This window comes from Lepidochelys kempii, chromosome 20, assembly GCF_965140265.1.
Source record: "Lepidochelys kempii isolate rLepKem1 chromosome 20, rLepKem1.hap2, whole genome shotgun sequence".
Taxonomy (NCBI): Eukaryota; Metazoa; Chordata; order Testudines; family Cheloniidae; genus Lepidochelys; species Lepidochelys kempii.
Window position 1 is genome coordinate 25,632,742 of NC_133275.1, and position 27,053 is coordinate 25,659,794.

Consider the following 27,053-nt stretch of genomic DNA (forward strand, 5'->3'; position numbering starts at 1 on the left):
AATGTTCAACCGGAGAGGGCTTTATTTTCTGCTTAAGAGAACTGGAACTATACAGCATCTTTGCACTGGACCGAAGCTGGGAAACTTTATCTGGTTTGTTTTTGTTTTGACTAAACATAAGCAATGCAATGTAACTGGAAACAGTGACTTACAGAGATTAAACCACAAGTGGATAAAGAGAAGCTCTGAGAAAACAGCACTCTCTCCACACTGAAAATCCACACTGCAGTCCCTCCTTCCAAATGGCACTGTGATGTCTTAATGGAGTGACCTCATGCTGGAATGGTTAACACACAGTATTCTACATACCTTTACACAGCTTAATTGGCTACTGATCTTTCTGTACTGGGAACTACTGGCCATTAACCCGCACTTTGTTTATACTCATCACAAACCAAAAGGCATCTTCAAGTTTTAAGCCCATGCAACGGCAAAGGTGGAAGCTCCAGTTACCATTGTCTGGCAGGACCAACACAACGATCTGCACTGAGCCAGCTACATGAAGGGAAGTTACACACAGGCACCAGTGACAGGCCTTACCAGCACGGCTCTTTGTGTGGTATCTTAACATCAATTTATAAATGGCTTTGACAGATCGGTTCTACAAACAAACTGGGGTGCAGACCGAATGCTGTTTATTCTAGATAAAATGTTTCTTTTTTTTTTTTTTAAAGCAGTGCAGGGATGTGGCGGTGGGACAGAGATTCATTCCATCTTAAACACCAGAGCTCACAAGTCAATTTTGCTACCATCAATGCAGTTCTGTAATAAATACTCTATCTTTAATAAGGTGGATGTGGGAAGCATTGAAGTGTGACCTTTAGCATCGACACGTCTCCTAAACGGAGGAATTGTCAATATAAAACTCAAGCGGCTGTGGCATGCTTGAGAATTTTAACATTCTCTCTGCTTATGAAAGATGCTACCGTCTGTTAGTTTGATTACATTCTCATCCTTGGCTAACCATGCATCTCTATAGGTGGAAACCGTTGTGTCAGGTGCCACGGAAGGTATTGAGATATGAAATGAGGTTTTTTAACTAGATCTATGAAGTTCATTCGGGAGAGTGCAGGGCTGGAGTAGGGTTCCCCCCCCTTTCTTCCCCTCGCTCTTTCCTTTCTACAGGTCACCAGGCACTTCACTCCGTACGTAGAATGATGTGGATTCCTGAATCTGTGAAAACCGGTCCGCTCATCTCACCAGCCCGCAGCGCAAATGAGGCATCTTCAAAAGGTTTCTGCATCTGACCTGCAGAAAGCAGCAATGAGAAAGAGTTCAATTAAGTCAGCAGAGAGTGGAAGACCTTTCTGAGCACACCAACCTCAAACGAAGGCAGCCTCCAGGCAAGCAACAAAGTCACCAATTAATAGCTTGCAGGGGGTGTCTGTTTCCATCTGTTCCCAGCAGACACTCCACCAACACACATGACTCAGATTCAGAGCTTTCACTCACACTCCATAAACATCACTGCTGCCAGGAAAAGTGTTTCAGCGAGCTGGGGATTCAAAGGGCAGAGGAAATCTCTGCAGATTCACTGGCACAAGTGGGTGTTAGTCTTTGAGTCTCAGATGCCCTTAAGGCACAGAGAGAGGAGAGATGCGGTGTGCATTACAAGCTGCACTAAATAATTCACAGGATGCATCTGGGTAATGTCATGACCTAGATAGACAGCATGCTGAATGCTCTGGTCTCCATGTCACCAGGCTCCTGATGGTTTATCAGTGGAGACCTAGGAAAGCCACAGGTGATGCTGAGATGGCCCCTGTATGAGGGATAATAAGCGGGTGGCCTACAGCAGTTCTGCAGTGGGCTACAAAGGTTCAGTCAGAAGGATTTCCGCCACGAGGGGAGTTACGGGTTCAAGAGGGAACACGATTTTTGCCCAATTTCCTGGGACACTTTGGAAGTTATAACAGAGAAACTGCATATCCCAGCTGAAATAACGAGGCTCCACTCTGCCAGCAGATCACAGTCTCACTGTTGGGACTTGCACACCAGATGCCTGCAAAAGGGCAGAGAGCTTCCTGGCACGTAAGGAAACTTCACTCCCTGCACTTAGCACTGACTGCCTTTGCAGTGTTTGCCTTGAGATGCCTGAAGAGGGATAGATCATCTGCTCGCCAGGAACACAACATAAATCTCCTGTAAGTTTATGACCCTTGTCTCAGGGTTTCAAGACAGTGCTGTAGCTTTGGACTCTGCAGCACATTAGGAGATGGCTGCAGAAAGCCTAGAGACAGCATGACAGATGGATCAGCAGCAGTCTCTTTAGGGGGAAAAGGAGCCATTTCAGTGATATACTAATCTCTTTAGGAACTAAAGCTTTGCAGCCCCGCACAGGTCATACATCCTGGATGCATCACATGCAGCTGAGGAGCTGCTACAGAATTCATATATTTTACTTTCGGGTCAAAATCCATCCATAGTCATTGCTCTAGCAAGGCAGCAAGATGCCATGGAGGCTAGATTCCTCCTTTCAGGATTAGTCATAACTTCATCCTGATGTCTGACCCTTCAAAAAAGCCTGGTTTTATTACTGAAGTAACTGGATACATAGGACTTCTCAGAATTCTGCATCTCTCCTCAATTTAGTATCTAGAATTTATATTAATTGGTAGGAGAGGCAAACAGTTTGCCTGTCTCCCTAATTCTTATTCTAATGACACATTCACAGATAATTAAAACAGCACTATTTCCCCTAGAACTGGGTACTGAAAACCCTTCATCTTAGTTTTTAGTTAATTCTGCTACTAGCACAAGATCTTTACTTCAGACGAGGAAAGAGCCCTTGTGTGCCACACCAGAATAATTTTCCTAAAGCAAAAAGCGTCAATTACTTGCAGTTTTTCAAGAAGATAAATTGGAATGTTTTAGCAGTTTCACCTCTGAAGTAACCAGTATTCACAGTTCTAATAAATTATGTTTGCAGCCCAATGACAGCAAGAGGCAAAGATGGAGACTAAGTGTGACATCCCGGAAGTGCAGCAGCCACTTGCAGTTCTAGTGTCATCTAGTGGAGAGAGAGTCTTGCAACATATCTTTACTTTCTGCTTAAACCAGGAGAAATCCTTTTCTGTAAGTCACCAAGAACTACAATGAACTGAGTCTCCAAATGAGCCAAAACTATCAGTCACTGCATCCTAAGATTCATGGGTATTTCATTATATCAGAATCCATAAAATGACAGTGTTCTGCACTGTCTAAAAGGAAATATTTGTTTGAGGAAGGAGGGAAAGTTTCTCACCTTGTGCAGTAACTGGAATGCTTTGAGCTGCGTGCCCTTGTAGGTGCTCTGCTCTAGCTGTGCATGAGCCCGGCACCTTTGAGCAGAGATTTTTGGTAACCGTGCCTGTTCTGCCTGTGTATGCGCACTACACACCCCCATGCCCTGTACCACGGCTACACGAGTAGGGCCCTACCAAATTCACAGCCATGAAAAACGCATCACAGACCATAAAATCTGGTCTCCCCCTGTAAAATCTGGTCTTTTGTGCGCTTTTACTCTATGCTAGAGAGATTTCATGGGGGAGACGAGTGTTTCTCAAATTGGTGGTCTTGATCCAAAAGGGAATTGCAGGGGGTCACAAGGCGGTGGGGTGGGGTGGGGTTTGCAGTATTGCCACCCTTACTTCTGCACTGCCTTCAGAGCTGGGTGGCTGGAGAGCAGCGGCTGTTGACCTGGCACCCAGCTCTGAAGGCGGTGCCTGGCCAGCAGTAGTGCAGAAGTAAGGGCAGCAATACCATACGATGCCACCCTTATTTCTGTGCTGCTGATTTCTGAGCTGGGCGGCTGCCGACTGAGGGCCCAGCTCTGCAAGCAGTAGCAGAGAAGTAAGGGTGGCAATACCATACCATCCTTCTTTCTGCACTGCTGCTGGCGGCGGCTCTGCCTTCAGAGCTGGGCTCCCGGCCAGCAGCCGCCCCTCTCCAGCTGCCCAGCGCCCCCACCAGCAGCAGCGCGGAAGTAAGGGTAGCAGAACCACAAGCCCCCCTACAATAACCTTGCAATCCCCACACAACTCATTTTAGGGTCATGACCCTTACAATTACAACACCATGAAATTTCAGATCTAAATAACTGAAATCATGAAATTTACGATTTTTAAAATCCTATGACCGTAAAATTGACCCACATGGACCATGAATTTGGTAGGGCCCTATACATAAGGCTGTGTGGGTGAACCGTCCTCAGGTCCTTCTCTACTGGAAAGCCCACAGAGGCAGCTCCGACACAGAGGGGAGGGGAGAGGATAGCGAAGCACCCAGAGGGCACACATCTCAAAGAACTCCAGTTACTGCACAAGGCGAGTAACTTCTCCTTTGAGTAGCGTCCCTGTGGGTGCTCCACTTCAGGTGACCCCCTAGCAGTATCAATTCCGGGAGATGGTAGTGTTGGAAGAGAGTCCATCCCTAAAAAAAGAACTGCACTGCCTACTGCTGCAACTGATCTTGTGGCATGAATTAGGGAACAGTGGTTGGAAAATGCGTGCGGTGAGGACCATATCGCAGCCCACCAGATTTCAGCAGCCGGGATGTTTTTGAGCAGAGCTACAGATGTAGAATGTAGCAGAGCATGTAGTCACTCTTAGGAGCGGTATAACCTCAGTGAAACCATAACAGGCAATAATACATCCAGAGATCCATTTAGAAAGTCAGATACTCCCTTAGACCCGGCTGCAATAGAAACAGAGTCTAGAAAGTCTCCCTGAATAGTTTCCTCTTAACATCTAATGTATGAAGAGCTGACTCCTCTGTAGACTGATGCAGCTTAGAAAAAACCCGAAAGGTGAGTAGTTCGGTTGATATAAAATTCAGGACACCTTAAGAACTTTGGAGGAGGTCCTAAAGATACATTGTTTTCTAAGGAGAAGGTAAAGCCCATCTCCCCAATCCTTCAAGCAGAAGTGTTGGCCACCAAGGTGGCCATCTTCAGACAGATGTAGCAACAAACATATAGCTAATGGTACAAAGGATAGTTTCATGAGACAGTTAAGAACCAGGCTGAGATCCCAATGCATTGTAGGGGCTCTAATCTGCAGAAAAAGATTGGTAAGTCCTTTCCGGAATCTCGCTCCACTCAGATGTGCAAATACCAAGAAACCGTTTATTTGCACACAGAAAGCTGTAATTGCCACTAAATGAACCTTGACAGAACTCACAGAAAGGCCAGAATTTTTCAATTCCAACAAGTAATCAAAGATTGAGGAAAGAGGAGACTGGATGGAGAAAGATGGCGCTGGTTACAAAGGTTGTAATCTTTTGGGAATGGACAATCATCACTTGACTATTATCTGCTCTGTTCATTCCCTCTGGGGCACCTGACAATGGCCACTCGCTGTCTGAAGACAGGATACTGGGCTTGAGGGACCTTTGGTCTGACCTGGTATGGCAGTTATGTACTTCTCCATTTCTAAAGGGAAGTATGTTCAGTAGATTTCTTTTGGCTATTTAATAGTATCTTTTGTACTTCCAATGAACATGTGGTCTCTAGTCCAAAGAACCATTGAGGAACCAAACTTGTAGTTACAGAATCTTCAGATTGGGGTGAAGTGTCTGACCCGCATCCTGAGACAATAGTCGAGGTTTGATAGGGAGCCACCGTGGAGGATGAGAAATAAGTTTGATGAGGTAAAGAAACCAAACTTGTCTTGGCCAAGTTGGTGTAAAACAACTTTGCCTTGGTCCTCTCTGATCTTGATAAGGACCTTTAACAGCAATGATGTTGAAGGGTATTCATAAAAAAGACCCCCAAGCTAGGAATATTTTGTTGAGGACTTGAGAGAGTCCAGCTCCCATTCGTAATTTAGGGAGAAATGTCTGCTCAGGTCATCCACCACTGTGTTTTGTATACATGGGAGGTAAGCCACTGAGATGACTATCTGATTGGGTACACACCAGTTCCAAAGCGTTATCAGACTGAGGTGGAAAGCATTCCACCCTGCCAATTGATGGACTACATAGCATGTATGTATTCTATCAAGATTATGATGGACATGTTTTTGAATAGGGGAAGAAAGTGAAAGCAAGCCTTTCTGACCCCTTTAATGCCAACAGATTGATGTGTAAGTGCTGTTCCTGCTGCTCCTTGGACTGTGTGAGGACCCAAATATGCTTGCCATCCCAAGCGGGAAGCGTCCAATGTTAACATGACTGTAGGGGGATTCTGGCTGAACAGGATTCGTACACAAACTTTGGGTAGCTCCATCTACCAGGTGAGTGCTGTAGTACCTGACTGGATACAGATACCTGCTTATTGAGACTGCATTTATTGGATACCTAAACAGTCCTGAGCCATCCCTGGAGACACTGAAGATTCAAGCTGGCATTGCGCATCACAAAAATACAAGCTGCCATGTCCTCTAGCAGTTGTAGACACATTCGTGCTACAGCCAGAGGACTGAGGTGCACTCTTTGTATAAAGGTGTTTTTTTGTTTTTGTTTTTTTACAGCAAGGAACCTGTTGAGAGAGAGAGAGAACCTCTGCCTATTATCGAATCCAGAAACGCTCCTATTTAAAAAAAAAAAAAAATCAATTTACTGAGATTTGTCTGCAGGCCTAAACTTTGGAATAATGAAGTTGCTTGACCTGACGACCATACCTCCTGAAATGACCAAACTTTGAGCAACCAGTCATCAAGTTAAGGAAAAAAGTTATTCCTAAACAATGGAAGTAGGCAGCTATGACCATCGTGATTTTTGAGAACGCCCACAGGGCAGATGACAGGCTCAAGGATAAGACCTGGTACTGGTAATGACTGTGATTGAAAGTGAAACAAAAATCTTTTGAGAAGGATGAATCGTTATGTGGAAGTAGCAATCTTTGAGGTCAAGTTTAACAAAAACCAGTCCCCTAGTTCCAGGGAGGGAATTATAGCTGCTAGGGACTCCAGCCTGAATTTCAGATGCCTGACATACTGTTCAAATGCCTGAGATCTAGTATTGGCCTCCAACCCCTGTTTTTCTTGGATATCAGAAAATATCTTGATCACTTGCTGGAGGATTCTCTGCAACTTGAAATCTTTAAACCATGATTTTAGAACTTCAATAGCTCAGACATAGGTGAGAGGTTTATTGCAGGAGTGGGTGGGTGAGATTCTGTGGCCTGCATTGCGCAGGAGGTCAGACTAGATGATCATAATGGTCCCTTCTGACCTTAATTTCTATGAATCTTGAATAGAACCCTTTCCCCCATGTTGAAGTAGAATTGGATCTATGGCTCCTAGACTCAGTGATGAGACCTCCTGTGTCAACAACGGCTTGTAAGAGGGATCCCTGAACAGGGGTGGGGAGGGGGGTTGGAAGGGCAGGGTGAAAGTAAATTAGACAGTATAATCCAAAGTAATGGCCTCCAATACCCATTTGTCTGATATTATAGCCACCCGTGCTTGATGAAAGAGAGAGAGAGGCTGTGTCCAAAAGTGAGAAAAGGGGGTTGTGTCGTGCGGTTGATTAAACCTGGTCATTGGGTGGTCTGGACTCTTGACCAAACCATCAAAACTGGTGTTTGGATGATGTTGAAAGCTGGGATAAAAGCAGTCACAGTAGTTGCTTTGAAAACCTCAACCTCTTCGCCCATGGTTCTGGAGGCCTAAGAAAGGCAGAAAACTGATCAGGTGGGATATCTGTGCCATATGAGACTTGCTAAGCTTCCTTTTATTTGCAGGCGTGTATATCCCTAAAGACCTAAGTGCTGCCCTAGAGTCCCTTAGGCTATGAAGCAAGTCATCTGCAAAAAGCTTCTGTCCATTGAAAGGTAAAATTCTCCACAGTGGATTGTACCTTCCATGGAAACCTGGACAACTGAAGCTGGGAAGCCTGCCTCATCAATGCTGTGGTGAAAACAGACAGGGCTGCAGTTTCCGCCGCATCTAGTGAAGCCTGCAGTAAAGTTTTTGCCAAAAGGTGACCCTCCTTTATTATGGCGCTGAACTGTTCTCAAAGTTCCTGTGGTAAATGGTCAATAAAACCATTAAACATCTCGTAGTTCAGGTAGTCGCATTCTGACCTCAGTGCCTGGTGATCATCCGTAGCACTGCAGTGCAGGATAGCTGAACAGCTCATCTGACCGAAGGGGTGGCTTTCTGGGTATGCTGCCAGCCCCCGTCATTGACTGAGTCCACGATCAGAGAGTTTGGTGCTGGATAAGAAAGTAAAAACTCAGAATCAGCCCTCCTGACTGGGGGTGCATGGGGAGGGCAGGCTTTGCTGGAGTTTGCCAGATGGACTTGGCTGGCTCCAGGAGGGCTTTATTAATTGGCAACACTACCTGTGCTGAGGTAGAGGTGTGCAATATGTCCAGGAGCCCATGATGGGAATCCTGGACTTCTTCCAGGGGAATTTGCAGGGTGTCAGCAATTCGCTTCATTAGGTCCTGGAATTGTCTAAAGTCATCAGCTAATGATGGCAATGGTAGCATGAGTACCTCAGCTTGTGAGGACAATGAGCTGTTTGGGGGTGGGGGTAACCTCCTTGTCCGCCCTTGCCTTTTGCTCCTGAAAGGTCTCCTCAGGCTCACAATGGGGAGGCCAGTTGGATGGTACCAGGGAATGAGATATTCTGTGTTCCCTATGCATTGAGGTCCCTCGATATTGCTGGTGGTACATGGCCTTACTGGGATCCATAGGCAAATGAGAGAGACCATATGGTATGGGGGGAGGAATCCAATGCTGGTCATCCCAAGCACTGGAAGGCAGGGGTCTGGTGTCCTGCCTTTGTAGCATCTGCAAGAGGGAATAACATCTCCTGAAGTAAATTGGAGCTCCTTGAACAGAAAGCTTGGAGTCCGAGTCAGAATGCTCCTCCACATATTGTATCAGAGCGGACAGTCCCTCCTCATGGATACCCAAAGATGATGAGATAGGCCTTCCAGAAACATGAGCAGTCAGCGACCCACCCGACCTCAGTACCAAGTGGCATCCAGAGGTTGCACGGAGCAGAGATCATGGCTCATTCAGTACCAGAAGTCCTGCAGTACGGGAAGCCCAACAGAATTCAGTACCATCGCCAATGATGTTGAAGAAGCTCTTGTGCGCGACACTGAGGTTGATACTGAGTGGGGTCAAGTATTCCACTGAAGCTGATCTCTTGGTAGTAGTAGTCTGTTACCAAGCACTGTATCACTGAGGTATTGGACTTAGTTAAAGTCTTAACGAGCTTCATGGTATCTGAAGTACTTGGAGCCTCACTAGCTCTCTTTTTGGGGCCTGAGGTTTCCGGTGACTGGGTCTTTGATGAGGTACTCTGCTGTTTTGCTCCTCTGATCTCCTCCCTTACACTTGGAACGGGAAAGCTCTTGGTACCAGTGGTGCAGTTATAGGTACCTCAGGCAACGAGAATGCCAGAGACTGGGGTTTTGGTGTCATCTTCCTTTTGGAAGCTCTTGGTGACAGAGCTCTTGATGATGAGGCGGCACTGACAGATGTGGAGGGTACCTGTACAGCCGAGTTCTCTGTACCCAGTTCTCTGAAGCCGGTCATAAGGCTCTCTCCATCATTAATTGTCTATGCTTAACTTCCCTGTTCTTACAGGATTTTCCCTTAAAAGAAGAGAATATTTTACAGGTGCTGGGAACAGAGTCTCTGAGACAATGAATGCAGTGGGAGTGCCCATAACCAACAAGAGAATCACCTTTTAAATCTTAGGGAGACTGGCATCCTCGACAAAAGAAAAAAAGTTGTTCAAACCCCTTACTGGGGGGAAAAGTTTTTTTTGTTTTTAAAAGAAAAAAGGGGAACAGAAGTTCCAACTATAAAGTGCTAAACCTACTACTACGAAGCACTAACTATGTGGCTAAAAGATTGATGGGGGGGAGGGGGTAAATAGACAGCAAACAGGCACATGCTAGACTCCATCTCTGGCCGCAGGCAGCTGAGAAGAAGCTGAAGGCGCTTCACCCGCACAGCCCTTTATAGCCTTGGTACAAGGATGCGTAGGGCACATGCACAGACCGAACGGGCACTGCTACCAAAAATCTCTGATCAAAGGTGCAGGGGCGCGTGCGTGCCTAAAGTGGAGCACTCACAAGGACCGTACTTGAAGAATCTCTCATTTAACTCTCATTTAATCAATTAGATCCGTATGTGGATATAAAACGATACTTTTTTTTACTCTGATACAACCATGTAGACTGTCCTGGGCACTATCTGCTCTCTAACATACACTTACAGCACTGTACATCAGAATAGATTTCTGCTACAAAATTTGTACATTTGCAGCAGGGAAAAGATGCGAAATGTTCAGGAACTTGCCTTAAGAACACTCACTCCTCATCCTGCTGTCCTCAACAGTGAGCTTAGGAAAAATGTGGGATTTCCATTGACAGTGACACAGGAGTCCACCGCACTGTTTCAGCTGCAGACAGTTCTCGCTAGACTTCTTCCCTTTGGGTTTGTTCAAGTTTCTGTGACTTTGGAGAACACGTTTTAAAGCCAAAGACAGAAAATGCTGTATTTGCCAGCACCAATTTCCTGATTTACTCCAGCTACAATATGCAACACGGACACATCTCCTGGCATTTAGGGGGCGTTTTAAAAAAAACAAACCAAACACTCATCATTTACAGGATCTCATTGTTTTGTACTTTGTTCTACTCAGTGGAAACTGAATACATGAGCAACTCCAAACAAAATCAAAAATTAAGTGATCATAGGACAATGAATCTCAGATGATTCAGTTTCACTTGTAAATTTCAAAGGATCTTCCTTATTTCAAGTGTCCTAATAAATCCCCTGTTAATAAGTGATCGGAGAGCAGCTTCTTGTATTTACTCCCTCATCACACAGATCAACATTTCTGAAATTAATTTCCTCACCAGAAGCATTATTTTTGCTTGGCTGAAAATTGCCCCCATTCCCCCAATTTGCTATTAACCACCCCCCGCACACACTTTGAGATTAGTGCTTAATTATCTGCCTGTTTTGTCGTTAGTTCCATTTACTCATTTCCTCCTTGTTCACAGTTTGTTACGCTGAACAACTGGATTCCCATTCAGCATGGTGGAAAAAAAATCTCTCCCAAAGTGAAAGCCAATTTCATAAGCAGCATTTGTGTAACATCCTCTCCTCCTAGAATAATATCATCATCATAGCTGCATTCCTAATTGGTTTAGTGTCTAAGCAGCAAACTACATTTCATGTGCAGCAAGTCTCCTCGCTCACCGATCCATGGGAGGGGGAACAGAGGGCATTATTAATCCTCACCCCCTACGGAGGAATTTCAATGTCAATCATGTAATCTCAGTATTCAATTCGTGTCACCTACCTCTCCCAAAAGCACCCAGGTCTCCTCCCGCCTTTGCCGAGCTGCAGTCACTAAACTGGGAAGCGAGGGATTCAAAATCCTCCTCTCCAGATTTAATCTTCTGGATGTATCCTGTTGACACACGTGATAATTCATAGTCAGAGCCAAGAGCCAAGTCAGAGAGTTTGCTGGGGAGTAGGGCAGGAGGGAAATATTCATTATGAAAATGGGTAGATAAATGTAGCTTTTGTAAGTTACTGAGAGGCATTTCAAGGGATCTGCTTTGCCCCTGTGCCATTTCAAAGAGGTACTTCAGTCTTAGCATCCCCTAATGGTAAGTCTGAACCATGGCAGAAGGTCCATAACTCCCAAGAAACTAAAGCAGCACCTCAGGACTTCGCTTTGTGTTTTGTGCCCACCATCAGTGGCCTTTTGCTGCACTTAATCCCAGAAGTTCAGGTTGCACTTGCAAGCATGACTGCCACTTTAGCCATGTCTACACAACTGGCATTTACTGAGGCACTGCTAGGTCACGATAGCACCATAGGGTTGAAGTTTCCTACAATGACAAGAGGAGTTTTCCCATCACTGTAGAAACCCCACTTTCCTGAGCAACAGTGGCACTCTTCCATTCACCTTCATGTGTCTGTATTACAATGTAGTGGATCACGTAATTAACGTTTCATGCTTTTCTACAACCTCGGATGCTCTCATAGTATCTTTTACTACGGTGTGCTGTTCTGTGTATCCTAGACAAGAATCCATGACAGTGACTTACACAAGATGTGCAACAAATGGCGAAGCAGCTCCTGTGAAGCCCTAACCTCACTCACTATGCACCGGTCAGTCTATAAACTACAAATGCTGGGTTCCCACAGAACCTGTCTCAGCAATTCACATCTCAGATGCCTTTTCACCACCCAGCTAAGACAGACAGTCGTGCACTTTCTGAAGTGCTCTGCATGTAAGAAGTGAGGTTTGCAAACCCTCTTCAATGTAAATCAAGTCAAAACTATAAACTTTCCCCACAACACTGAAGCACTTCTTAGTGATGCATTACTTCCAAGCACCTTTCAATTTTCCTTGTGTATCCTAAGCCATTTCATCTCTAGTGGCTAAAAAGGGTGGTGGGAAGAGCGGGGTTGAAATGCAGAAATTCACCACCAACCAACCAAAAGAGAAGAACTTTGTACTTAAATCTACAAAAGTTTACCCTTGGTAAAAGGCCAAACATGGAAAACTTCAGCCAAATAGGTGGAAGATTTGGAAAGTTAAGGGTGTCCGAAAATGGGGTTATAATGGAAATACTCACAGCCTTAACTGGAAGCTATGTCTTACAACTCCAGCCCATGTATTACCCTGCCCTCATATCTGTGTAACAAGAAACAACAGAACGTAACTCACCTTTTAGACTGTTCCTTCACATCAGCCAATCATAGAATCATAGAATATCAGGGTTGGAAGGGACCCCAGAAGGTCATCTAGTCCAACCCGCTGCTCAAAGCAGGACCAATTCCCAGTTAAATCATCCCAGCCAGGGCTTTGTCAAGCCTGACCTTAAAAACCGCTAAGGAAGGAGATTCTACCACCTCCCTAGGTAACGCATTCCAGTGTTTCACCACCCTCTTAGTGAAAAAGTTTTTCCTAATATCCAATCTAAACCTTCCCCACTGCAACTTGAGACCATTACTCCTCGTTCTGTCATCTGCTACCATTGAGAACAGTCTAGAGCCATCCTCTTTGGAACCCCCTTTCAAGTAGTTGAAAGCAGCTATCAAATCCCCCCTCATTCTTCTCTTCTGCAGGCTAAACAATCCCAGCTCCCTCAGCCTCTCCTCATAACTCATGTGTTCCAGTCCCCTAATCATTTTAGCTGCCCTTCGCTGGACTCTCTCCAATTTATCCACATCCTTCTTGAAGTGTGGGGCCCAAAACTGGACACAGTACTCCAGATGAGGCCTCACCAATGTCGAATAGAGGGGAACGATCACGTCCCTTGATCTGCTCGCTATGCCCCTACTTATATATCCCAAAATGCCATTGGCCTTCTTGGCAACAAGGGCACACTGCTGACTCATATCCAGCTTCTCGTCCACTGTCACCCCTAGGTCCTTTTCCGCAGAACTGCTGCCTAGCCATTCGGTCCCTAGTCTGTAGCTGTGCATTGGGTTCTTCCGTCCTAAGTGCAGGACCCTGCACTTATCCTTATTGAACCTCATCAGATTTCTTTTGGTCCAATCCTCCAATTTGTCTAGGTCTTTCTGTATCCTATCCCTCCCCTCCAGCGTATCTACCACTCCTCCCAGTTTAGTATCATCCGCAAATTTGCTGAGAGTGCAATCCACACCATCCTCCAGATCATTTATGAAGATATTGAACAAAACCGGCCCCAGGACCGACCCTTGGGGTACTCCACTTGATACCGGCTGCCAACTAGATATGGAGCCATTGATCACTAAATCAATAATATTTGACTTGTATTTTGGAGAGTGGAAGGGTATAACTAACTACTCAGGCATTAAAAACATTTAATCAGAGACAAGCAAAACAGTGTCACACACAGGTATCTGAATTATGCCAGGACATACAGTTCTTGGCGGTACATTGAAATCAGTTAGTCTTTTGAGTAACAGGCTATGCAGGATTTTAGATTCAAAAAAGAAGTTCATGGAGGATACGTCCATCAACGACTATTAGCCAAGATGGTTGGGGATACAACCCTCATGTTCTGGGTGTCCTTAGCCTGTGACAGCCAAAAGCTGGGAGTGGACAACACTGGACGGACCACTCAATTGCCCATTCTGTTCATTCCCTCTGAAGCCCCTACCATTGGCCAGGGTCAGAAGACAGAATCCTGGGCTGGACGGACCACTGGTCTGACCCAGCATGGCCGTTCTTATATCTTAATGCAACTGAATGGGACATTTTGAAGAGCACTGCTGGCATGCAGGGTACGACATCGCTGCTAAATCAACCAGCACCAGCCTTGCTTTACTTTCTAAATTAGAAGCCATTAGCATTAAGATTAACAAAGGCACCCAACGCCCACCAGTTATTTTTAGGAGAGGCACTCCTGTACAAGCCAAGTTTAGTTGAATGCTGACTTTTCAGTGGCAGGAAAGGGCACAAAACCCATGAATGGTACAGAAATAACCCTGTACTGGCCATCACAGGGGGCTAGATTATAGAGGACCCAACAGGTTTCATCTCTGGTTCCTAAGACTCTGGGAAGTTAAACTGCTATGATTTGTTTCAGTGTTTATTTAGTTTCACTGGAATGAAGGAGAAATTCCCTCCTAGGCCCACTCTAGCGTTTCCCTCCAGCCAGAGCAGAGACCGTGCCCTGCACTGCATTCTTCTACGCTCTGCATAGGTTCCAGTGACTCAAGGAAACTGGCTGCCACCATTTCCATTGGGAAGACTACTGCACAAGCTGACAGAAGGATGGTCCAGTGGTTAGGGTGCTAGCCCAGAAGACTTGTGTTCAAATGTCTTCTCTGCCCCAGGCTCCTTGCATGACCCTGGGTAAGTCACTCAGGTCCAATCTTCAAAGGTATTTAGATATGCAACTCCCACTGAAGTCAATGGGTGTTAAGTGCCTAAATACTTGTATCTGTGCCTCAGTTTCCACCTGTGAAATGGGGACAACAGTACTGCCCAGCCTCTCAGGAGGCTTGTAAGGATAAGTACTGTAAAGCTTGTGAATACGTACATCTCAGCCACCACAAAATACCTCCTCTCCTTCCTTTGTCTCCTAGTTATCTTTTATACCCTAGCTGTTTCACACTCCTGCATCTCCCATGTCAGTTTCAGTCTCCCCTTTGCATTTACACCCTTCACATAAATGTTGCAGCCACTCCAGTTGTGATTTGGTGACTGATAAAATAAGCATGCGTTTATTTTTTTGACAATAGCAGCCTAAGCTTAATAGCAGGGCTATTAACACTCAAGGAGTACTGGGGTATTATTAATGTTACAACAGCATCTAGAACCCCAAATCAGGGCCCCCTTGAGCTAAGTACTGTGCCATGTAGCGAGAGGGGCCCTGCTCCAAGGAGCTTACAGCCTAAATAGACAAAAGAGCATGAGGGAAAGTCACAGAGGGTAAGTGACTTCCCGAAGGTCACACAGGTCAGCAGAAGAGGTAGGAGTAGAACACCGATCTCCCAAGTCCCAGTCCAGTGCTTTGCCTGGATGTTAAGTCAAGTTAACAGCATCATACCTGCGTGTGCTTTAAAGAGAGAGAGAAACCGTGACACACCCCTAAAGAGGGGGAAGTTGAAGGAGGATCAATCAACAGAAGTGTGCCCTCCTCCCTGGAGACCTGTGAAGTGATCATGGCAGGAAGAGGAGCACTACCAGCTTGTAGCATTTCAAAACTCAGGAGGTGGTTCTCTCCTTTAGCGGTGAAGGACACCAGCAGGGGACTGGAACAAGTCAGTCTTCAGATTATTTATAATTAGGGAAGGCAAAGTCCTAATGCTCTTTCAGATGATACAGGAGAACACAGATGTGAGAGAGAGAGAGATTCAGATCTCGTGTGTGCGTTTCTCCACTTGCCTCTCCTGAGGCACCTGTAGGTGCACATGCCTCAAAGGTGGTGTCGCTACCTACTTAACTTCAAGGGTTCACGTCTAGGAAGAACTTCAGCACCCCAAACAAAGGTGAGGGAGAGCTTCTTACTTCTTTCAAAGTAAGTCAAACTTTGCTGCCTTCTGGACATCCAGTCTTCCACCTCCAAAGAGAAATGCTGGACACAGCAATTGCTATGAAAGGGGGAAGACTGTGCTTGGTCTAGCCATTATCAGCATGAGCATTCTACCAGTGAAACCCTGCAAGATCTTGGGACCATAAGGCAGGGTAGGTGTGGCAGTTGGATTTTCAATACATACAGCAATGGCTGCTGGTTCTTCTGAAGCATTCTGAGTCAGCAGTGTGCCCTTGTTGCCAAGAAGGCCAATGGCATTTTGGGATGTATAAGTAGGGGCATAGCGAGCAGATCGAGGGACGTGATCGTTCCCCTCTATTCGACATCAGTGAGGCCTCATCTGGAGTACTGTGTCCAGTTTTGGGCCCCACACTACAAGGATGTGGATAAATTGGAGAGAGTCCAGCGAAGGGCAACAAAAATGATTAGGGGTCTGGAACACATGACTTATGAGGAGAGGCTGAGGGAGCTGGGATTGTTTAGCCTGCAGAAGAGAAGAATGAGGGGGGATTTGATAGCTGCTTTCAACTACCTGAAAGGGGGTTCCAAAGAGGATGGCTCTAGACTGTTCTCAATGGTAGCAGATGACAGAACGAGGAGTAATGGTCTCAAGTTGCAGTGGGGGAGGTTTAGATTGGATATTAGGAAAAACTTTTTCACTAAGAGGGTGGTGAAACACTGGAATGCGTTACCTAAGGAGATGGTAGAATCTCCTTCCTTAGAGGTTTTTAAGGTCAGGCTTGACAAAGCCCTGGCTGGGATGATTTAACTGGGAATTGGTCCTGCTTCGAGCAGGGGGTTGGACTAGATGACCTTCTGGGGTCCCTTCCAACCCTGATATTCTATGATTCTATGATTCTGGGAGAAGCACACAGGAAAAGGAAGAAGTCAATAAATCTCCTGGTTTCAGAAGCTGAAGAGACTTATTGAGGTAACTTACCATTTGGGCACTGTAAACCAGGTGAAAGCACTCACACTCCGAAAGATGGGCACCTGGACACTAGAGTTCAAGCTGTAGTTGGGCCAGTGGAAGAGCCTTATTTGAGAGGCACACAGAGACACCCCTAAATTCATTGAATAGTTTGGGGAAATGCTCAGGGACAGAAAAGGGCAATATCAGACACAAAGTTTGAGGAGATAAAAAGTTTTGCTACCACATACTCCAAATATGGCTCCAGAAATGCTCCCTCATTAGCAAATATTTTACAGATGAACTACATCTGCACAGGAAGCAAATGCCACTCTGACATCTTTGATTTATAGCCTTATACAGGTGCAAATGATGCTTTACAGTGCGCACAGAGAGAAAAGGGCTTAAAGACCAACTCAGTCAAGCTACAGGCAGAGCAATTCAGGTGCAAGAAGCCATGGAGACTCTCAGCAAGGTCAGCACAGGTAGCTCATGGAAGAAGTGGGCTCTGAAGTTAGGAAAGTGGGGCCACTTAGCACAGAGGGAATCAGAAGCTGTGGGTGGCAAGAAAACTAGCAAGAGTGGAAGAGGGCAAAGCAATTAGAGGGGAAACAGAGGCACTTAAGAACAGCAGCAGCTCATGCAGCAACAAGAGCGAAGACGTAAGCAGCAATGGGAGACCTGTAGAGCCTCGATGAATGCAAAGAGTCATGTTGACAGCACCACGCGTGAAGAGAGACCATGAAGCAAAATGCAAAAATCCAAGTGTTACTAGAAGGAATGAGCTTATGGAAAGATACCACATTCTTATTGGAGTGATTTCTGCCTTGCACAGATGGTCCAGTGGAGTTCAGAGATGTCTTTGTGCTTTTGTTGGAATTTTAAGTGTTAGCCATTACATGTGACATCCACCTCTCGTAGCAAGGAGATAGAGGCCTGTCCATATTCAGAGAGGGGAAGACGAGCTTCCTCCTCCAGACCCCAGAACTACCCACAAAAGCCTGTGGCAGCCTTTGCCTTGGATGAGACATTGCAGTAAGCTGCCATGTCGTGAAGAAACTAGAGAGAAAAAAACATCATGGACAACAAGCTAACCAGTCACTACCAAACAGCTACACCTTGATTTTCCAAAAGACTGTCTGGTTTTGGCGACCCAACCAGTGACAAAAAGATATGGTTGATTTTTGTCTTAAGCCAGTATGACTCAGTCTTCTGCTTGGCTAAGTTTTGTCTATTTTTAGGGACTGAAAGAGGATAGCTTGGTTTTTAAATAAAAGAAATCTGTCAAATTAAATCAGATTTCATTCAAGCAGTTCCCAGTACAACAGTCTTCCACTAACTGAAACTGAGCATAAAACACTATTCTTTATTTCTTCAAGTCCTTGGGATTTCCCCACCAATGGTGCATTTTCCTGCCCCCCCCGATCCCAAAGGTCAATCAATTGGATCCCTTCAGCTGAAGTAATTGCCAGTACCCTACATCTGTGTAATTATGCAAGGAATTTAATTGAGTAGAGAATTATTTCTGTATCTTTAGCTGGACAAGTACTAACATCAGAACCAGGCCTGTGGGAAAGCTGCCAGAGAGTTGCAGAGAGGAAGAATGGGGGACTGACTTCTGACTACAGCCCTGTGACTATATTTTGAGAGCCAAGGTAGTTTATATTCCTTCTAAGGAATGAATGTGATGATGTGCTTTAACACAAAGATGCCAGCAGCAATGGGAGTGGTACTGCTAAACTAAAGGGGTATGCATATTTATCCCACCTTCTACTTTGTTTAGTATGTATTCCTTTTTTGGGGGGGGGGGGGGGAGAATGGGGGCAGCGGCAAGAGGGCACACAAAGGGAGCTGTGTGTCGGTTCTGTATTTTATTTAAGGAAGATTAATGCAAGATTATGAGTAAGCCATTTACCCCAAAGAGGCTTGTTGTGTCTCTTGTGCCTCTGGGCAGAAGACCGTTTGTTTTCACAGCATTTATGTATGCACATTTCAGTGGATGAAAATGAATATTGTTTATCTAATTAAAATAAGCTGCTCCAGCCTAGCGTCAACAGTATATTTGCACAGTACATTTGCTATCAAAATACAGCATTCTTCCAAAATACATATTTGCATCACCCTAGAGTGCATGTTTACTTCCAAGCATCATACTAACCCTGCCAGTAAATGTACCCTATTACCTCCCATTGCACCAACACACACAAGAAGGTTCAGCCTTAATGTGCACACCCATGTTTAAAAAAGTAAAGGCACCTGAGTTAAGAAAGAATCATAAGTTTTAACGTTGAAGTCCCTGAGTAGTCAGTTTCTACCATGACCTTCATGCTGTTAGCAGCTTCTGGAGAATGAAGTTGTTAGAGTGAATTTTACAAGCCTGCAAAGTGAAACTAAATTTGGTTATCACAGCTCTGCCAACTGGCTGCCAGGTGGTTAGATGATCTTGTGGTTAAAGCACTAAACTGGGGATCAACTCCTTGTTCTGCCATGGACTCCCTGTGCAACTCTGGGCAAGATCCTTACTCTCTGTGCCTCAGCTCCCCTGTCTCCAATGGGATTAATAATCCTTCCTTTCACCAACTCTGTCTTGTCTATTTCAATCAAACTCTTCAAGGCAAGTACCGTCTCTCACGATGTATTTGTGCTGAGCCTGGCACAATGGGGCCCTCTAAGCACTGCTATAATACAAATCAAAATATCGGGATTATAGTGAAAACTAATTTAACCTACAAATTTTATTCACACATTGTAACTTCCATAATGGTATAAGATTTTGTAATGCTGGTTTATTCACAAATAATGCATCACCTCTAGCTGTCTTCAATCTATTTTCCTTATTACTCGAAAGAGAATCACAAGCAAGTAAAATGTCCAAAACTAACCAAAGTTCATCGATCTAAAACACTAACCTTTAGCAGGTTCCCTCAGGACAGTAGAATATAACAAAGCATTTTCTTTAAACAAATTCCAATCACCGGTTTATATTGCATAAAACATTGATTCCAGAGTTAAAGATTCTGAAGGAAATATCAGAGAGATAACAGCGCACCACAGTCTTGCGTTTTGTTTAAAGAGCAATGTCTGTCGAACAAACGCCTCCCAAGAGATCTCCTTAAACAATTCTGTGCTATAATTATGTTCATCAGATACAGTACATCTGCTCAAGGAAATTCTGCTCAAGGAAATTCAGTGATGCCTGACTATTTGTCAGAAATTGTAGTGGAGTTAAGCTATGCATTCATGCAATACATTCTCTAGTGGGTTTTTCTGGTTTGCTTTTTAAAAAAAACTTTATAATTTTCTGTCATTTTCAGGAGGATAATACTGGATTGGATCTTTCCAGGTCAACTGTATCCATGTGCTATCTCACCTTCCTGGAGCAAGGAAAATGCAGAAACAACTGACATAAAATAATTACGAGTGCATGTTCCTTATGACATTTGCAGGGAATAGCGTTTATCAAGCACAGATGGGAGTGTCAACAGAAATAGATTTTTTGATCATGCCATTTCATTCTCAGGAGACAAAAATACAACGATAATAAACATGATGAATGAAAGAATCCCTAATGGCCTTTATCAAGAACACAGCAGGACATTTACATCAAATAAGTTTTAATCACATCTCTCTCGTCCTCAGGCGCCACATGGGGCAAAAGATTGCTAAACATAAAAATTATCTGATAGTGAGGGGACTTCAGTCTCCAGGGCTGTCAATCCTGCACTTTAGTCTAACTCTAAAAAAAAAAAATCACTTTAAAATAAAAATTACATCCAGCTCTCATACAGAAGATTAAAAAGTCTCTCTCCATAACCTTAATCAGATGTTGAAGACTTGCTGTGTCTGAGATAAAGGAGGGCACCCAAACAAAGTTATAAAGACGACTCATTCATTTATTCAGAATAATTTAATTTGGGCTTTTAAGGGGGAGATAAGTTATGTGCAGGTCTTCTAACAGCAAAAAGTCTAACTGGTTATAAAGATCTGAAATACCACTTAGTTAACAAAGCTCAGGAGAACTTTTCCCTCTAAAATTCACTCTCTCTCACTTGGACCTAAGTTTATGAACACTTGCTCTGTACCATGACAACAGCACTCTTGCTTCTAGTATAGTAAAATCCCATGTATCCAACCCTCCATTATCCAGCTCTCCATATGAGCCAAACAACCAGCACACACAGGTCCAGAAAGGACAATCTCTCCTGTGGCTACTAGGTGGCGCTGCAGCCCCACATTTTCCCATTCTCTGGATTATCCCAATTTTTGATTATCCAATCAAGCCCCAATGCCAATTAGATCAGATACATGGGGTTCTGCTGTATCACTATAGGACAGTAAAGTTTGCTGTCCTACAAAGTGTCAATTGTCAGTTATTTGGTGTGGTGTGAAATTCCCCCCATGCAGAGAGCAAACAAGACCTAGGCCCCACCTAAATCCTCACCTCTATACAGGGGGACAGCACAAGGCCTACATACTACTGCAGTCTTGCTCTTTGCACAGAGGAGAGTTTCACCCTAAGATATAAGTGAATCTACTAGAATAAATTAATATTTGCAGCCTGGCTGTCAAACATTTCCAATTATTTTTATTTATAAAATTCTCAACTCCATGTGCACAGTTCTAATAAACTTTGCTGTAACACTCCTCATACTCTGCAGTACACAACAGCTGCTTTACTATGCCAGGTTTCAGAGTAGCAGCCGTGTTAGTCTGTATTCACAAAAAGGAGTACTTGTGGCCCCTTAGAGACTAACTAATTTGTTAGTCTCCAAGGTGCCACAAGTACTCCTTTTCTTTTTACTATGCCAATTATAACTAATTAATTAACCTAACTCACAAAGGAGATTTTCCTGAAAAGGTACTAGCATTCTTGGCAATTAATTCCGCATCTCTTTCAAAACACACTGGGCACCACCTGCTGGTTAGTCCCCTGGGTAGGCTTCAGGGCTACACAGTGTTTGCTGGGGTGATTTTCTTCTCCCCCAGACACTGTCCAATGGTTTTTTTTTTTTTTTTTTTTTAAATTGAAGCAGGGTCAAGGCTGTTGCGAGTAAAACCTCATTTCTGAGCCCTCCAAAAGCAACAAGAAACTTTACAATAACATAACAGCATGCAGCAGTAACCGTGCTTTACAGCTTCAAAGCACTTTACAAAATGTTAGTCCTCACAACACCCCTGTGAGGTAGGTCAGACTATTTCGCAAATGGGAAACAGGTTAAGGTACTGATCAACAGTCAGGAGGAAGACTCCCACTGACTTCACCCCAGACCCTGACTAACTTGGCCCCAAAGCAATAGGAGAGTCAATGGAGAAGCTGGGATGAGAACCCAGTCTCCAAATGCCAATCCCATGCTCAGTTCACAAGACCAAACCTCACTGACTAAGCAGCATCCCACTTAAAAGCTACTGCCAGCATTGCAAGGGACAATACGTATGGTGACTTGTCACAACAGACATTAGGAAAGACACAGGATTCCATCCCTCCTGGACCAGTTTAAGGCCACCACACACTGGAAAACTTACTGTGTTGGGAAATGTACTTTTTGTGGATCATCTGAGCAGGATATTTGACTATCCCTGTGCAAATGTTTATGCATATCTCAGGCAGATTCATCAGAATTTATAGAAACTGCATTAGGGCAAATGAAATCTTAAATACAGAAAAAGGAAGATGTTAAAGGAACGTTTGTTTTAGCTTCAAACAATTATTTTATTTTTAATATAAAAATACACATTTACAAAGAATACACAAACACACCTGTCTGACATGACATTACAAAAACGCAAAGAGGGGGTGGGAAAGGGATGGCTCCTACTTTTAGGTCATTTAATCAGGGTCAGTGAATCATACAGCAAAATTGATTCCCCAAGTGGCTGTGCTACACGAAAGTCCATGTTCAAGCCACTTGGCTCAAAAACTTTGCCTTAGAGGGTTCATGCCACTAATAAGCCATTTCTCTCTGCGTGTGTTTTAGGCCCTAACACGACTTTCCCCTTTTCTACCATCAACCTCTCCTGCTTTTACTTGCCATTTATAAGCTCCAGTGCCTCATCTTTGCTCCGCGTGATCTTTTCCTGCCTCCACGATGAGGGCCTTCTGGATTGGTTGTGCTTCACCAAGAGGTGTGAACAGCGCACTTTGGCGGGCTCTCCTTGGCCGTTCTTCCCACCACCACTGGGGCGCTCCCACTGGCTGGCATTTGTAATGTGGTTGAAGTAGTACACACGGCCTACAAATAAAAGGGAGGAGAGGATTAGATTTTAGAAGTTCCTTTCAGACTCATGGCATTAACTTCTTGCTTATCTCATCAGAAATACAAGACTCTGAATTTCTGCAAGTGGGTGAGAATGTGTGGATGTCAGCTCAAATCAGAAACTGGAAACACTCAATATCCCATAATAAGAGGATGCTGCACCACTGCAGATGTCAATCCTGTCTGTTAAGATTCTCGTCTCTAACAAACATTCCTAATAAGAAATAAAGGATAATAAAGGAAGAGGTGGTGTGAGCACAACAGCTCATACACTCTAATCCAGCCTCTTGACATTAACTACCTTTCCAGCTTTGGCAAGTCACTTCAGTCCTGATCCAGTTCTCGTTGTCTCATGTCAAAACTCCCACTGATTTCTATAGAAGCAGGTCCTTAAGCCTTCCCAAGATAACCTTTACCACAGGTGAACTGGATAGTTCATATTTGTAAAGTACTAATTATTCTTATGAAAGCAGAAAACATGTCTGCAGCTTTCCGGCATCACATAACAGCGACACACGTGCTGAAGAAGTGAACTCAGACAAAAGAACTCTGCCTGTATTATCCCTGCTGAGGAGGTGAAAGGTGCTGGGTTGCTGGCAAAGAACAAGGAGATTATGTTTTGCTTTACCTCAGCATATATGTGAAATCCCTACACAAGAAGGATGAAAGGCCTGGATATCAGCGACTCATACTTTACAAACGCATCATAATTTACACATTTCAGGAAAGATGTGGACAAACTGGAAGAAGTCTAGAAAAGCACAACAAAAATGATTGAAGGTCTAAAAACCGTGTTCTATGAGGGAAGACTGGAAAAAACTGGGTTTGTCTGGGGACATAACAGTTTTCAAGTAAATAAAAGGTTGTTACAAGATGTAGGGAGAAAAACTGTTCTCCTTAATCTCTGAGGATAAGACAAGAAGCAATGCGTGGTATCGGTTGGACATTAGGAAAAACTTCCGAACTGTCAGGGTGGTTAAGCACTGGAATAAATTGCCTAGAGAGGCTGTGGAATCTCCATCACTGGATTTTTAAGAGCAGGTGAGACAAACACCTGTCAGGGATGGTCTAGATAATACTTAGCCCTGCTAGGAGTGCAGGGGACTGAAATAGAGGACCTTGCAGGGTCCCTTCCAGTCCCACAAGTCTATGATCTTGCAGTTGGAAGACTAAGCAAGAAATCATGTCTTTCTGTGTGTGCTGGGCACTGCACAAACAATGGGGCCTTGGATCCTGGATGTGTCTTTGGGTGCTACCATTAACAAGAAACACACCCCAATCAAAATCAACTGCTCTTTAGAATAACCAGCAAAATTCTCCTGAAGCAAGCAATCAAGAGGACAGGGAACACTCGGTTGTGAAGCCAAGACAACTACTACTGTAATCTGGAGATGCTGCAAGCTCCTGCTCTCCAAGCTGGCAGCAGCAGCTCATTCCTGCATGGGCCAGGAATTCACATGGGCCAGTCTGATTTTCACCATCATTAACCTCCCTCTCTATAACCCCTTTCAACCCAAAGGATTTTGAACCAGCAAACCAAGCACACGTCAGGCACAGAGCAACGCGAGAAAGGCAACAAGGGGGAAGAGGGAAAGGGAAATTCCAGCCCAAACATACAGGGACCAAACCTCCCATTATAAAACAACTATCATGGGATTGGCAGCATCCTGGCAAACCTATCTGGAACACGATTCAAGTCAGGAACCCGTGCAAGTGCTTTGCCTCTAACCTGCACATTGAGGGTGTCAAGGCATTGCTCCAAACTTGACCCTACCCCACAGCAGAACACACCCCAGTATCCACCCCACCCACACTGGGACCAGCATCCAAGACAGGCACCTTTCCAGCTTCCACTTCCCTTGCCCACATAGGGACACCCCAGAGCTTCATTCCAGACTTGTCCATCCCCCATAAGGTGAACAAACATGGGACCTCCAGAGCTTGCTCTCTGGCCAGGTGGTCCCATACAATGGGGAAAGCTTATCCCCAAGTAAGGACATGGCAAGATCCCCAGCCTGCCTCACTAGAGCCTCCCTGACCACAGAGAATCACTGATAAAGCCACTTCAACCCTGGCTCTATTCAGTGCACGCAGCAGGGCACCCGCTAACTAAAACCCACCCCCACCCCTCCCCAGCAAGGACCTCCCCCACAGGAACCAATTACCCTGCTCAAACACCCCCAGGGCATCTCCATGCAAAGGAACAACCCCACCCCAGACCAGCCCATAGGGACCAAGCAACCGCAACCTGCCCAAGACATACACCTGTGGGACCAGCCTTCTACGGCTCTCCCCTACAGGCCACAACCGCCGCAGGCCCAAACCGTCTGCACCCCAACCCTAGCGGGGCCAGTCCCCCCCCATTCCTCGCCCGCCCCCCCCGGCCCAGGCGCCCCCCCATTCCTCGCCCGCCCCCCCCGGCCCAGGCGCCCCCTCACCCGCCCGCCCCCCCATTCCTCGCCCGCCCCCCCCGGCCCAGGCGCCCCCTCGCCCGCCCCCCCATTCCTCGCCCGCCCCCCCCGGCCCAGGCGCCCCCTCGCCCGCCCCCCCGGCCCAGGCGCCCCCTCGCCCGCCCCCCCATTCCTCGCCCGCCCCCCCGGCCCAGGCGCCCCCTCGCCCGCCCCCCCCATTCCTCGCCCGCCCCCCCCGGCCCAGGCGCCCCCCCCATTCCTCGCCCGCCCCCCCATTCCTCGCCCGCCCCCCCGGCCCAGGCGCCCCCTCGCCCGCCCCCCCATTCCTCGCCCGCCCCCCCGGCCCAGGCGCCCCCTCGCCCGCCCCCCCATTCCTCGCCCGCCCCCCCGGCCCAGGCGCCCCCTCGCCCGCCCCCCCATTCCTCGCCCGCCCCCCCGGCCCAGGCGCCCCCTCGCCCGCCCCCCCGGCCCAGGCGCCCCCTCGCCCGCCCCCCCGGCCCAGGCGCCCCCTCGCCCGCCCCCCCATTCCTCGCCCGCCCCCCCGGCCCAGGCGCCCCCTCGCCCGCCCCCCCAGTCCCCCCCCCGCCAGGCGCCCCCTCGCCCGCCCCCCCAGTCCCGGCGCCCCCCCCCAGCCCCAGCCGGTCCCCGCCCTCCCGAGACCAGCCCCAGCGCCTGGGCCCCCGCTCGGCCCGCGGTACCTGAGCTGCGGCTCATGCGCTTCTCCCAGCCCGAGGGCAGCTTCTCCTCCTCCGCCATCTTCCCTCCGCCGCGCCCGCTCCGCCTCCCGCGCCCAACCCCGCCCGGCCACGCCCCCGCCGCCTGGCGCCTCGGCCTCCCGTTGGCGGAAGGGAGACCGAGGCCCCACCCCCGCTGGCTCCCATTGGTTCAGAGACAGCTGAGGTCCCGCCCCCGAGCCAGCCCCTGTCTCATTGGCGGAGAAGATCAGTGATTGGCTACAGGCGACAGGCCGCAATGATCCCGGAAGCGATTTCCGAGTCTCAGGCCCACGTGACGCGGATGGAACCCGGGGAGGGACAAGCAGAGCACGCCGCAGCCAGCTGCTCTCGGGGCTTCCTGTACCGAGGCACCGGGGGAGGTGCTAGTCGCTTGCAGTACAAACTAAAGAGGAAAAGTGGCTGTTTGGCGTTAGAAGGGGCATCGCATGACTATTAGCAAGCACGTGTTTTCCCCAAAATACACCCGGAAGCATTACCTTTCTCAAATTTTAAACCAATTTCTAGCCTTAGAAAACATCTTGGATTCAGGATGAAAAGCATCATGGGAGAAGTGCTATATGTTTGTTTGGTCGTTAAATTGGTTTCCATTTTTGCTTTGTGAACTGCTAGGTGATCTTTGATTCTCTTGTTTCATATTTTCAGGGTTTCTACACAGAGCAGCAGGAAGGAACTCCATTGATGCATAATTAAATAGAGCTCAAAGGGATGAATAACCAAAATTTAGAAGACGGGGGGAGAAGTCAGTACAGGTAAAATAGAGGGAAGTGAAGCACCAAAGGTCCAGGCAATGAGATA

At 46.3% G+C, this 27,053-nt stretch overlaps 1 protein-coding gene across 1 annotated transcript; it reads right to left on the reverse strand.

Moving 5' to 3' along the window:
• Positions 1-26,313, reverse strand: PIN1 (peptidylprolyl cis/trans isomerase, NIMA-interacting 1). Its single transcript, XM_073319334.1, has 4 exons — positions 26,220-26,313; positions 22,886-23,086; positions 11,260-11,370; positions 1-1,248 (listed from the first exon to the last, which is right to left on the reverse strand). Exons 1-4 carry the CDS (start codon positions 26,275-26,277, stop codon positions 1,139-1,141), a joined length of 480 nt encoding a protein of 159 aa, XP_073175435.1. The 5' UTR covers positions 26,278-26,313; the 3' UTR covers positions 1-1,138.
• Positions 26,314-27,053: the final 740 nt, after the last annotated feature.